The sequence below is a fragment of the Rhopalosiphum padi genome, chromosome 1 (genome assembly GCF_020882245.1).
Source record: "Rhopalosiphum padi isolate XX-2018 chromosome 1, ASM2088224v1, whole genome shotgun sequence".
NCBI lineage: Eukaryota > Metazoa > Arthropoda > Insecta > Hemiptera > Aphididae > Rhopalosiphum > Rhopalosiphum padi.
Window position 1 is genome coordinate 5,660,307 of NC_083597.1, and position 13,656 is coordinate 5,673,962.

Below are 13,656 nucleotides of genomic sequence, written 5' to 3' on the forward strand. Positions count from 1 at the left end.
ATACTGTATGTCTGTATTACGGTTTTATAAGTTCCCGGTTCCGTAAGTTCCGTTTAGTTTTGTGATTTGAGTTTAGGTATATCATAAGATTTAATATTTTAATGGTTTATGCGTATTTAGTATATTTTTACTAAGACGTTGTTAATGAAAACTAGTATTTACTTCTGAGTTTTAACAAGATACAAAATCTATAAGTCCGCGCCTTGCTGGAAATCGTCATTTGAGAATAATACCATTTGTTTATAATCTATCGTTTTTCAATACATTTATTTTTCGCTTTGTTTTGCAATGAGTGAAAAAACCTCGCAAAGTAAACCAACTATTATCAGAAATAAAGAATCCGAAGTCGATATTTACACGGTAGTTGATTTAATTAAACTTTTTACTCCTTAATTTATATTAATTAATTTGTTTAATTTGTAATAATTTGGTGGTATGTGAACAATAGAATTTTTCAAATATTTCTAAACATTGCAGTTGTCAAATGAATATTTATACAACTTATAAACTTACTTCCTACTTTTTGTTTAAATTGGTACTTCTAGGTTATCTCTACTATCCAATAGATATTTCCAAGACTACTTGTAATAATCATTTGAGTTATTTCGAACACTTTGTATAAGAAACTTTCATAAATGAATCTATTTATTTACCAGCTTGCTATCATCTAGATTCCTATTGCACTGGACTTGTTAGGTGAAAAAACTTTAAAAAGATCCATTTTTAAAATTTTAATGGATATTAAAATGTACTCTAAAAAAATAAAAATAAAAAAATGATTAATAGAATTTATTTTTAAATTTTAAAATGCTTTTTATACTTTATACATTAGTTTTGTATGATATTCTTTACATGTCAAAAATTTAATACAAATATATCTCTATTATTGCAGTAGTCGAGATATCTTGGTTGATTATAAGTGTAACAAGTAGTATTGGAAATATTTTGGTAATCAAGATAACCTAAGGTAGTCAAGTTTACCCAGAAGTACCCTTAAATTTCATATTTTCCTTCATTGCATAATAATTTTGTATTCCTACTTTTAAAAATTAAATTGAATAAAAACTATGTTTTTAAAGATAACTTTTATTTATAGGCAGTAGCTAAATATGAAGAAATACAAACATCTCATAGAGATGAAAATAATGATTCTACGATTTACTTTAATACTTTACATAAATGGCGAGACATAATGAAATGGAATTATGAGTTAAAAAATAAAGACAATCCACCGGTAAGTTCTATTTATTACAATTTCTTATTAGTTATGGTTTACTTATGTCTCTTTTGGGAATGGGGTTTAGCCTTACAAGGTTACAGATAAGTGAAGTTTGAAAATTTGTCTATACGGTAATTTGCCAAGCACTATAATATTTATATGCATAATATAAATTAATATATGGTTTATTTTATACAAAATATTAAAACATGGTTATCTTATCTTTTATTATTTTACTGGCGAGCTATATTGATTTCAGGTAAATCATAAATCCCAACCATCAACTTTTATTATATTACTATAGATTTATAGTAAGCGTATGTTTTTTAAGACTATACAGCATATTATTGATTTAATTAAATAATTTCTAATTTTGACTGAATTTTTTTTTTTTAAATTGTTGAAAGAAAGTAATTCTTATTTAACCTGAATATTTGGCATCCAGTAGAAAGATAAAATTTGGAGACTTGGCAACCCTATATGGACCTCCCTAAATATTTAAACACTCTTTTTTAATTTTTTTTCAAACTTGAATGAAGATACTTCTTAAGTATTATTTTGAATAATTAAATGTTAATTGTATGTTATTTCAACAGAAAGAAAAAATTGAAGAATATAAAAATGATGTAATACATTTATTTTTAATTTTAAAAAAGTTAAATAGACTTGATAAAATACGTTCAAAACAAAAAAAAGATTTATTGAATAAAAAAAAACAAGAAATTGATAGTAAACATCTACAGCAAGAAAATCTTCTGAACGAATTATTTTATTTGAAAAAAGAAATATCCAAGTGCCTTCAATACAAGTATATTATTCATCTAAACTAGTTGTTCAAATAATGTTTATTATATAAATTCCATTTTTATTTTTTTAGATCTAGTGATAGTGATATTGACCTTGTACCGTTAGATACATTTTGTTTAGAGTCACCAGATTCATCCGATTGTATTGTATGTAAATAAAATAATTATTTATTAAATTATTATTAATAAAAATGATTAATATTAACATTAATTATTAGGATAAATTAAAAAGTGGATTGATTAATGAACATGATTTACATATAAGACGTCTCCAGTGGGAGTTTGAACAGAGGCAAACTCAACAACAACAGTGTGATGAAGTTGAAAAAAATAAAGAAACTATACTTTCTGAAATTCAGGAAGAGAGCAGGATTTTACAAAGTATTTTACCTATGCTTAAAGACATACGCACTGTGAGTTCAAATTTTATAATGTCTTTCACCTTTTTATTTATACTAAAAAATAAAAAATAAAATGTATTAATTAGTGGAATACTCTTTGACATATAGTTAAATATATGTTATTTATGAAAAATAATAAATGTGTTTATATAATAGTTAAATTAATAAATTATATAATTTCAAATTTGTATTTATTGTTAGGCTGCTCAACCTTTACAACAGAGTTTTGGTTTAGCTCCTTGTCAAGCAAGGTCATATGCAGATATCGTGAATGTATTACCCAAACCATTATATTATTTATACATACAAACAGATGCATATAGGGTAGCTTGCAGTAAGTTATACTTTGTAGTGTATTAACACTTTTATGTATTAAGTCAGTTAATTATAAAATAAATAAATTAATATTAGTCATAAAATTAATTCTAGAATCAAAATTCACTGTTTCGATTAATGGTGACGAAGAAGAAGCTAGAAGATTTGATTCTAATAAGAATAATGTTGTGGATACTAATTCTGATGAGGTAAATAAATATTTAAGATATTTTGATACAACATTTGTAAATTGTAATTACTTTATGAATCAATACGTTTAGAAATATTATTAATATTTTTACAATACATAATACAATGTATCTTTTCTATAATATGTTCATTGAGAAAATGGTGTGTGGCAGACGAAATTCAATATTTCTCTTTCACTACAGTACGAAACATCTAGTCCCACCTACTACCACCTGCTCTCTAGTTAACAATGTCACATTTCATTGTAGTGATTGCGATCCTCAAGTATCAATCTTGTGATGACAGCTTTTTTGACTCAATACCTATAAAAAATAATTAAATCGTGGAGAGGGGATTCTTGATGGAGCTCCTGTAATTTCCGTCATTTGTGTTTTCTATAATAATTTTTATCAATTTTTATTTTTTTATTTTTTACTATTTTTATTGGTTATTAGTAGGGCTCGGATTTTATAGCATTTGCTAATTATTATAGGATACAGATTAAAATAACATTTTGCTAATTATGCACCAGGAACTCCAAATATGAAATTTTATAATGCTATTTTTTGCGAATTTGCATAATATAAAGTTTTATTTTATAATTTTATAAATCTAGTTTATATTATGTAGTACCTACTTATGAAAATTATAAAAATGTTGTCATGTATTTTAATTTTTTTTTTTTTATACATATGAAAAATATCCACATTTTCGTTCATATTAAAGTCTATTTAACTTAATTTATATTTAAATAGTCTGGAGTATTGGCCTATCAAGCAGTAATTATGACTCCTTATCGGCTGTACGCCTTGTATTTATCTTTTTAATTATGAACAGAATACATTTTAATTTTTGCTATTTTTCGTTTTTAGGTCATATTATTGTGCATATTTCATTTATTTTTAGTGCTATAAAATCTGAGCCCGGGTTATTAGATAATATACATATATTCATTAATATTTTAGTTAATTATATTTTACAGGAAGTAGATGTGCCTAAACCAAAAAAACGTCATCATAAGAAATCACGAACAGATACAAAGTCTGTACAACAAAAAAGTTTATTATCAAAACATCCTCTATCAGTTAAATTAACATTAAGTTTGAAGAATAATACTCAGTTTGTAATGGAATTTTTTTATTTGGTTAATTTAAACTTAATAACTGTTACCGTTAGTTCATCTTGGTCTGGATTTTCTTCATCCTACTCTAGGGAATTGCTTTCACCAAGTTCTATACTTGATGCATTATTCCCAGGTGACAATGGCAAAGAAAGCCCTCATATAGTGAACTTTCATCAATTAGAAGAAGTTAGTATGATTTAAATGACAATTAATCATTATTAAATGTAATGTTTTATTTATGATACAGGAAAAAACTGAATTCAACACTATGGAGGTAGGAAAACCTTATATTTGGGCTCAAAGTATATGTGGTTTGGATTTTTTAAATCCTAATACACCTGATTTTTTAATTTCAAGAAATAATATAGCTCAAGTATTAAAGGCAATAAACAATCGCCTTAAAACTCGTCTTTCATTGATTACTCAGCTCGACTGTGGTGGTAATAATTAATGACGTGTTAATATATATATTTTAATTTTCCTAATAATCATATTATTATCATTATTTCAGACTTGGAACGAAGGTTCAGTATAAACGGAGTTAATTTAACTTCAGTTTTATCCCCTTGGAATACAATGACATGGGAAAATTTTATTAAACTTGAATATTGTAAACCACATGTTGAATTTGGAACAGTGACAGAGAATGATTTATTATTTAAACGTGTAGTAAATTATAAAACAGGTATACAATATTGGTTAAGTCATTGGTAAATAGATTATAATGAAATACCTAGTTAAAATAAAGTTTATCTTTTCAGCAACACTGACTGTAGTAATGGCAATTAAATGTGATTACCCAAAAAGTAATCCTATATTCACACTTCAACTAAATATGCCAACTATAAATGAAGGAATGTCCGTTTTAAATTCTACTAATAATAATTCTGTTAGAGTATGTACCTACAATAAATAATTGTGTTATGAATTAAAATAATGCTAATTATAATAATTTAAATTGTCTAATAAAATAATAATAATAATTTTATGAATACAGGAATTGGAGAGAGAAATCAATGTTTTTCATGAACAAATTGAAGATGAAGATATAAATGAAATGCTTATCAACATAATTGGTCGTCTTGTTGTTTGTTTTGAGGTGATGATGGAGACTTGGGGGCATTCAGATTTTCCCAAAACTAAAACTATTTTATACAACATAAGGTAATTCTTCAGAAATTATATTATAGTTGATATTAAATAGTATATAACAGGTGTCGGCAAGTAATTTCTATTGGAGTCCTATAGATTAAAATAATAAATCAATGAGGTCCAGTGAACAAAATCTTTAAAATTGAAAAAAGCAGTATAGAATTAAAAACAACTGTCTAGTTATTACAATCAATTTTAATTAAAAAATTACAATATTAGGTAAACAATAATATTATATAGCAGTGGTCGACCACCGGCGACCCGCTTTAAATTCTACGACAACGAAGTTTAATTGAATATTAAAATTTTTTATTTTTGTCTGGCACCTCATTTATTTTTTATTTTAATTTTCTGGACCACAATAGAAATTATTTGCTGACTCCTAGTATATTATACTATAATTTTATTATTTTATTTTAAGAGGATATTATATTTGAATGATTTGTCTCTGTCTAACTAACATACATCATAGCAAATTTGCGTTCAGTAGAACATATTTTGTGATGTTAGCTTTATTATTAGAGTAAATTTACCTATTATCAAATTTAAAGCCTAAAGGTAAGAATAATATCTAGAAAATGTTTTATGCTTTTATTGATATTATCATTTTAAAGTGAGTTATGATCATTTTAAATTTGTAGTATTTTACAAAGCTATAACTCTTGGGAGACTCCAACATTATTTTAAAATATAAATGCTGAAAATTTATAGTCGTTAAACTATTCACCACTAAAATGTTTCTACTTATAAAAATGTTGGTGGGAGGGGGCCAGACCCTGGGACTCTCATACCAGTTACGGCCTTGTATTATTAGCATTCTTGTAGCAGTTGATCTACTAAATCGTTTTAGATATATCAGATGATCTATCGTATTATACTACGTATAGTTGGTGATTGTCAATTATTATTACCTATTATTATTATTATTATTATTATTAATACATGATTATCAAATTGTAAAAAATGTGATAAAAAAAAAATGGCTGGCTTCTGGTGAACAATGTGAGGACCAAAGTTTAAGATAAGATGCGTTCAAAAAGGATGTCAAACTTCCAATCTATCTGTGACAAGACAATAAATTTTTTACTTATTCGGATTTGAATAATAAATGTAATTCTAAATTGTCGTTGGAACAAATGTTAAAGTTAGCTTTTTACTGATCAAAAGACATGAGTATTGTAAATGTTTGTTGGCTTACTGGATGTTCTAATGAAACAGTAGTAGATTGGTACAATTCTTAACTTTTTTTTTTTAATATACTGTTTATTTTCAGGGGTCGAGCAAGAAATCATCCATTTAAGGCTGTTAAACATCATTCAGGAATTATTTTTGAACACCGTTAGACAACTTATATTTATTTGAAATTTCTGAATTATAAATCTATATTTTATTGAGTATTTGATATAGGATATAGGATCTTTTGATTGCTCTATTATGGTTTTTGCTTTTATTTTTATACATGCTATAATATGAAATATGAATGCTGTAAGTTTCATTTTTAGATTTTAAAATATTATTCTTTAAACATACAACATTTTTATTTGATTAAGTCTCAAATGGTTTTTTGATAAATTTTAAATTTTATTATTTATAAATATTATTTTAAACTTTGTAACCCATAAATTGTATATGTATTAGTTGCATATACATGTATAGAAGAATTACTTAATTCAATTTACTAAGTTAATTAATAAAGTGACCTTGATTTCAAATCATGAGCTCTGATGAATGTAAATTCTACAGCAACAATTTTATATACATTTTATTATTTTAAAATTTAAGACAGTATTATTATGAAGTAAATAATTTAAGAATATACAATTTTTATTTTTGTCTAACCAGCAAACTTTTTAAATTTCACTAAATGTTAACAATAGTATTTCTTACAAATTGTATAATTTTCAAAATATTTTGACTCTGAGCTATTTATAGGCACAAGAAATTTTGTATTTTTTTTAGATTTATTTCTCTAAATATTGATAATATGTTTTTTTGTTTGGTCAAAAAATATGAAAGTTAAATACAAGATCCAATATAAGTTGTTGTTTTACTTAAAAAAATATTTCAAATGTATAAGCACAATAATTTAAGTATTTGAAGATCATGTATATTTTGGAAAAAAAATTGTCTAAATTATAAAAATTAGTAAATTGTTGCTTGTTGCAATAAAATAAAATAAAATTAAGTAATTCATACGAAAACCTAAAAAAAATTTAAACAATGATTTTTATAGACATTTGAAGTTCAAATTTGAACAATTTTTCATATTTAAATTATGAATAACAATATTCAATTATTTTGCTATAATTAAAAAAACATTATTTGCAGGGACTATACATTCTTAATTCTTATGTATATTATGAATTTTACTATACGCAATGAAATCTTCCAATTCTACAGGTTAATTATTTATATGCCGGAGTGTTGCCAGTGGGCGGCTTCCCCACCTAAGCCTTTCTTTTTATAACTATATCTATTATGCTTATTATACTTAATATTGTATAGATTGTATAAATGAAAAAAAAAAAAAATTATTTATAAAATTTAAAAATAATACTCATGAATATCATAATTCTATTACACTGTCAATAACAATAATGATATAATATGATGTAAATATTTATTATTATGGTAATAAATTAAATATTTACAGTATTAATTTGTTAATATAATGTTTTCTTCAAATATTAAATCAACCTAGTTTAATAGTAATATAAAATAGTAAAATAATTTACTTTTATACTTAAATAACTATATCAAAATAAACATAGTAAATACTAAATAGTGATTTAGGCTGAGAGTTGAGATTGTATAATTTATTATTTATATAATATTTTTACGAGTGGTCGAGTTCAGTAGTAATTTATTGTGTTTTAATGAAAATCTATATATTTTTTGCTCTTATATCGGGTTATCAACTCGGTCTAGTAGTTAGTAACACAGTAAAAACTTGTTACGACGAAAAACTGGTAATCAGTCCAAAAGTCTGTTTTAAAAAAAGTTGGACAAAAAGTCCAAAAATACAAAATATTTTATATAATTAATATTTATTTTAAAAATTTAAAAATGTTTATAGACATTATATTATTATATTTATTTTTATTTCCTTATTTTCATTTACAATTATATTATTATATTATTATATTATATTATTATAATATTATTATATTATTTATTACAACATATTAAAACAACAATATCAAAATTTATTTGTAACTAAATATATTTTAAAAAACAATGAATTTTATTTTATTTATAAACACGTCAATCTAAACAAAACTAAAAAAAAAATTGTACATCATGATTAAAATAAAAAAAATATAAATTTGCCATTATAATAGGTACCTAACTATACTACTATAGTGAATTTCCGTTATATTTTTGTTAGCTATACGAAAATATAATAATATGTGTTGTACAGTACCTATTTTTAAATTTTTAAAATAAATATAAATTAGGTATATAAAATATTTTGTATTCCAGACTTTTTGTCCGACTATAAAAAATGAATCAGGACTTTTTTTCAACTTTTTTTAAAGCGGACTTTACGTCCGCGATCCCGTAAAACTATATAGGTAACATAAATATTACATTATAATTTATAATGGTTGGTTTGATTTATAATCTATTATATAATTCTTATACCCTCTCTATTACGAAAACTATAACGTAAGAAATCTCTTGGTCCCTTCAACTTCGTTATAGAGAGTTTTCACTGTATTTTAAATTAAGGCAGTTGTTATTTTCACGTCGGACGTAAAAGACTAAAAGTATTTGTTTTCACGTCCTGCCCTGTGATTGGTCGTAATATTGATAAGGAAACCCGCGTAATTTTGAATTATTGATTTTATTTAATTTTGTAAAATGAAAACAAAATATTTAATTAGTTATTAATAAAATAATTACGTAACCAGGAGGAGGTCCATGAAGTCCGAGCCCTCTGAAATGCTTTTATTCTAAATGGAATCTGAGCTAACTTTTTTAACCGTTTACTGAGATATATCAGTTTCACTAAAATAAGAGTTGGATATAATGGAAATATCAATAAGAAAATTATTATAAATTATAATTGTATATCTATATTAAACTTATAAATGCTTCCTCTTAAACCCAAGTCTTAACATTTATTTTATGGCTAGAAAAGAATTGGAAGTAATCCGTACCCATATCGTTAAATAATATTAAGTGTAAGTACCTATGTAAGACTAAGGGCGTAGCCAGGGGGGTTTCAGGGTTCAGACCCCGAAATTTTTTCTTGAAATAAGATTGAATAGGTTTAAATTCCTATTATATTTAAAACTTGTATAATATTACTTATTTATACACTAAACCCCGCTCCAACATTTTTTCCTGGCTACGGCCTTGTGTAAGACTTGTTTGAAAAAAAAATAGTATTACTTATGTTAATCCTGTAATAGTGTAATGATAATTCATGAAATAATATTGGGTTATTTTCGTATTTCAGAACGTTGAAAATACATAGGTACGTCAACATGTTATACAACAAGAGAAATGTAAAATATAATGTTATTTAAGGAAAAAATATTCTTTCATTCTTCCTTTATTTTAGTAGATTTAAAGATTTCTTCTATTATTTTGCATATGGTGGTCAGTGGAAGTCAAAATGACGCCTTTGCATCCGAAAACATTTCAGAAAGGTGGCTGCAAATGGTTCCTTTATGGCATTTGCACAAATGCAATATCATGATTTAAAAGCATGTTTTGTTTTTAATTTCAAATGCGTAAGTACATAAAAAAATTCCTCTGTAATGATTCGTTTCTAACTTTGGATCGATTTTTTCTCAAAATCATATATTTTTTGATCTGTGGTGGTTTCGTTCTATATAGATGTGTGAAATATGTGTGTGCGTGCATGAAAGATTAAGTCGTATATTTATATATATAAATATAATGTCAAGAGTATAAGTCCGTGTATATACTCGAGTGTAGGTATAACATTATATACCTCTATAGTCTATACGTATATATTATATTGCATGCCCGTCAGCTGCGATGCTCGTGTGGTAAATGCCTTGTTTTTGTTGAAGCGGTTAAGGCGGTTTAAGTAGAAATAATAAAATCAATAAAACGAGGCCTTCAGAATGCGAAGTAAAGGTCCGCGCAAAATATGTGTTTACCTCCTGTTATATATAAGTATATAATATATATATGTATAATAATTATACTCAAGCGTAAGCACTCATACACACACCCACACACACACACACATACACAATTTTATTTACACGCGTCTGTCTTGCAAACGTTGGAATAAATCGCGTACCTACCTACCTACTGTTAACGACTCGACGGGGCGTGTATATACTGCGTAACTCGTATATAATAACGTGTAATAATAATATTTTCGTGTCGTCGGCCGAGGTACAGCCGTGTACATTACTATTTACCGCGTTATTACTGTGGTAGATACCTACGTGTCTGCGAATATAGTGTACAATACTTTTAATGATAATAATAATATATGATGCTGGTGGTGTAGATGATTTTACCTATATAAGTAGGTACGCTCATAGGCGTAAATAAGGAGGGACTTGATCGACTTGGGGGGGGCTTGCTATCTCAAAAAAATGGTTTAGATGTTTTACTTTAATGTAAAGTATCATAAGACTATAAGAGTATTCAGTATGGACCTGAAATTTAGCCTTCAGCCCCCCTCCCCACTCCAAAATTCCAAACACTATTTGCGCTTATGGTGTATACGCTCTCTTGAGCGCATATTGTATTACATATAGGCACTTTCGTCGTTCAGTCGTTACACTGCACGCGTTACGATGCAGATAGATAAGTATATTATATTGACAGAGTCGGGATTAATGTACCTAACAAATAGAACTGCGGGCTATCCCATTTTTGAAGGGCCTATTTTTACAAAAAATTGTTTATACGTATTTGATCATTGATATTCTGGAGGCACTTTTTATAGGGACCCTGGGCTAAAGGTTATAATCCTCTTAGCCCCCCTCACTATAAGCAATGTGTTTGACAATAAAGGTAATAAGAAATATTTCAAACACGACTTCGAATTTAATTTGGGCTTTTTTACTGCATAAAGAACTTAATTACACCTATTTTTAAAAGATAACCGTACATGCGCGACAAAACAGATTGTTTTAGAGTTGTAACGCCCTTTTTGAGTTCATTTTTGAATTACTTTAGTTTTTTAGGCAACTTTGACTAATAAAGTTTTTTCCATTTTTAAAATTGACCTTTTTTTTAATGAACTCAAATTCATAGTGCGTAATACCATCAATTTTTATAAATAAGTTATTAATAATAACCTAAATAAATCTACACAAATTTAGACATAATGATAATTCCATACTTTTGTTTCATTTTTATTAAATATATGCCTATGCTTTGTAACAATATAAACTATATGTATATAAGATTATGTATAGGCATATAATTGTTAAAAATTATAAGCGTTGTAAACAACGTAGTTAGCTTCGAATCATAATTTCATTTTGTGTAGCAGAAAGTATTTTATTTTTTTGTCTATTGTGTACACACATTAACTTAATATTTTATTCTTAAATTGTTGATGATCATTTGGTGGATAGGAAGGAATGACTGTCTTCAGATGTGTCCATAAAAAATCTAAAGGTGTTAGATCAGGTTACCTAGGAGGCCACGCGTGTGCCCATTTATATTCGTTTAAAAGTTTGTTTTAAATATTTCCATTCAGGGGCGGATCCAGAAATTCATCAGGGGGGGGGTAATTAAGATATAACCATCAGATACTATTTATACCTACTTAATAACATACTTATTAATATAAACATTAATTACTTATTATTTACCTACTTATTAATATTCACCATTTAGAATTTATTCTTACAAACTGGTACCAATGACAAAATTTTTATACTTTTATAAATTTATAAAATTTAAATATAGGTAATAAGCTCAAGGGGGGGTATTTACCCTTTTACCCCTCCTTTGGATCCGCCACTGTTTCCATTCAATTATTGTATTATGTCCAGTTACTCCATCTTGTTAGAAAAATAGATTATTACGAACGTGCAGTACTGCAGTGGAACATCAACCAAAAAAATTGTAAAATGGTTTGATAATAAGTCAAGGTATTTCAAACTTGTTAATGTGCCATAATATAAAATAAGGACTAAATAATTATTAATTAGCCACCTAAAAGTTCACACTAGATGCGTTTATTCTTCATACTTGTATCAATTTGCCCAGAATGGATTATTATCAGACTAATACCGTTTATTTTGCTTATTAATAACACTATTATTAGTAAATTTGGAATCGTCAGTTTAGCAAATGTATATAAAAAATATCGGTTCCTCATGAACTTGTGCCATTAACCATGCAATAAAGTATACACTTTCTCTCTGAATCACCAGCTACTAAATGTTGAACAAAACTTGGTCGATAAGGATATGTACATTTTTTTTTTTAATCGAAAGCATTTTTCAATTTGAGTAAATGATTTGGTGAAATTAATGTAAATATAAACTTACGACACCGCACCTGAGTTCAAAAAAAACATATGAAATCATACGGATCATTGTAGTTTTAGATTGTTAACAAATATGATAATTACAACATGCCTAAATCAAAACTTAAGTTCACTTTCAACGAGTCAAATTTTAAGATAGAAAAAAACTTTATGTCAAAATTACTTCAAAAATGCAAGTAATTCAAATTTGAACTCAAAAGGAGGGGGTCCAATTAAAAAAAAAATTTTTTCTGTTGTGCATGCTCGGAAAATTTTTTTAAAAATAGTTGTAATTAAGTCCTTAATATGTCGATGTAATAAATATGATATGTGGGTTATTTGGTTTATTTGAAAATTTTAGTTATCAGTTTATTACTAATCAACATCAACATTTATAATTTATAAGAATAGTAATAAAAATAATACCTACTAGATCCAATATATTATATCTACTTCATATATTTTTGTAAAACTATTTTTATACCTAAAACTCTTATATACCTACTCAGTACCTATAAACACACTATACTTAATATATAAACTTCTGAATAGACTGCATACGGTATATAATATATATATATATATATATTATATATCATGTCGATATTATCACATGTATTGATAAGCTGTCTATCGTATTTCATATAATAGGTATATAATTTGGTATTATGTTATTTGATATTCACTCGTACGAGATGTATACTTCAGCAAAACACCATTCTCGCGCTCGTGTATAAAAAATGTTTATACAATTATTCAGCGGAGTATTTTAAGGGAATAGGTGTTGTTAGGATTGTCACCTTCTCCTTTAAGAATCGGTCTTTGTGTATTCGAGTGAATAAATGTTTACATAACAATTAAATGTTGCAGTCAAACTGCAGGCATTAGATAAAATAAAAAATGAATATTACACTGTTCGGTAAAAAATTCAAGAAGTCGACTCATGGGGAGCCTTTCGCATTAAAAAA

At 26.2% G+C, this 13,656-nt stretch overlaps 1 protein-coding gene across 2 annotated transcripts; it reads left to right on the plus strand.

Annotated features, from left to right (window-relative positions):
- On the plus strand, nt 1–7,860 carry LOC132916935 (THO complex subunit 5 homolog). Of its 2 annotated transcripts, none has more exons than XM_060977395.1 (13): nt 1–360; nt 1,097–1,234; nt 1,816–2,027; nt 2,097–2,172; nt 2,244–2,438; nt 2,628–2,760; nt 2,838–2,950; nt 3,913–4,239; nt 4,301–4,493; nt 4,565–4,738; nt 4,815–4,948; nt 5,051–5,217; nt 6,479–7,860. In XM_060977395.1, the coding sequence occupies exons 1-13, from the start codon at nt 289–291 to the stop codon at nt 6,546–6,548; spliced, it is 2,004 nt and encodes a 667-aa protein (XP_060833378.1). In that variant the 5' UTR covers nt 1–288; the 3' UTR covers nt 6,549–7,860. The 2 variants fall into 2 exon arrangements, with proteins under 2 accessions (XP_060833378.1, XP_060833379.1); XM_060977396.1 differs by having other exon boundaries at nt 2,856–2,950.
- The last annotated feature ends 5,796 nt before the right edge of the window (nt 7,861–13,656 follow it).

Excerpts from the sequence above, each read along its gene's own strand:
- LOC132916935 (XM_060977395.1), top strand. The coding sequence starts at position 289 with ATGAGTGAAAAAACCTCGCAAAGTAAACCAACTATTATCAGAAATAAA. Across the intron at positions 2,951-3,912 it reads TGGATACTAATTCTGATGAG|GAAGTAGATGTGCCTAAACC; the intron begins GTAAATAAATAT and ends TATATTTTACAG. Across the intron at positions 4,739-4,814 it reads TGTAGTAAATTATAAAACAG|CAACACTGACTGTAGTAATG; the intron begins GTATACAATATT and ends TTATCTTTTCAG.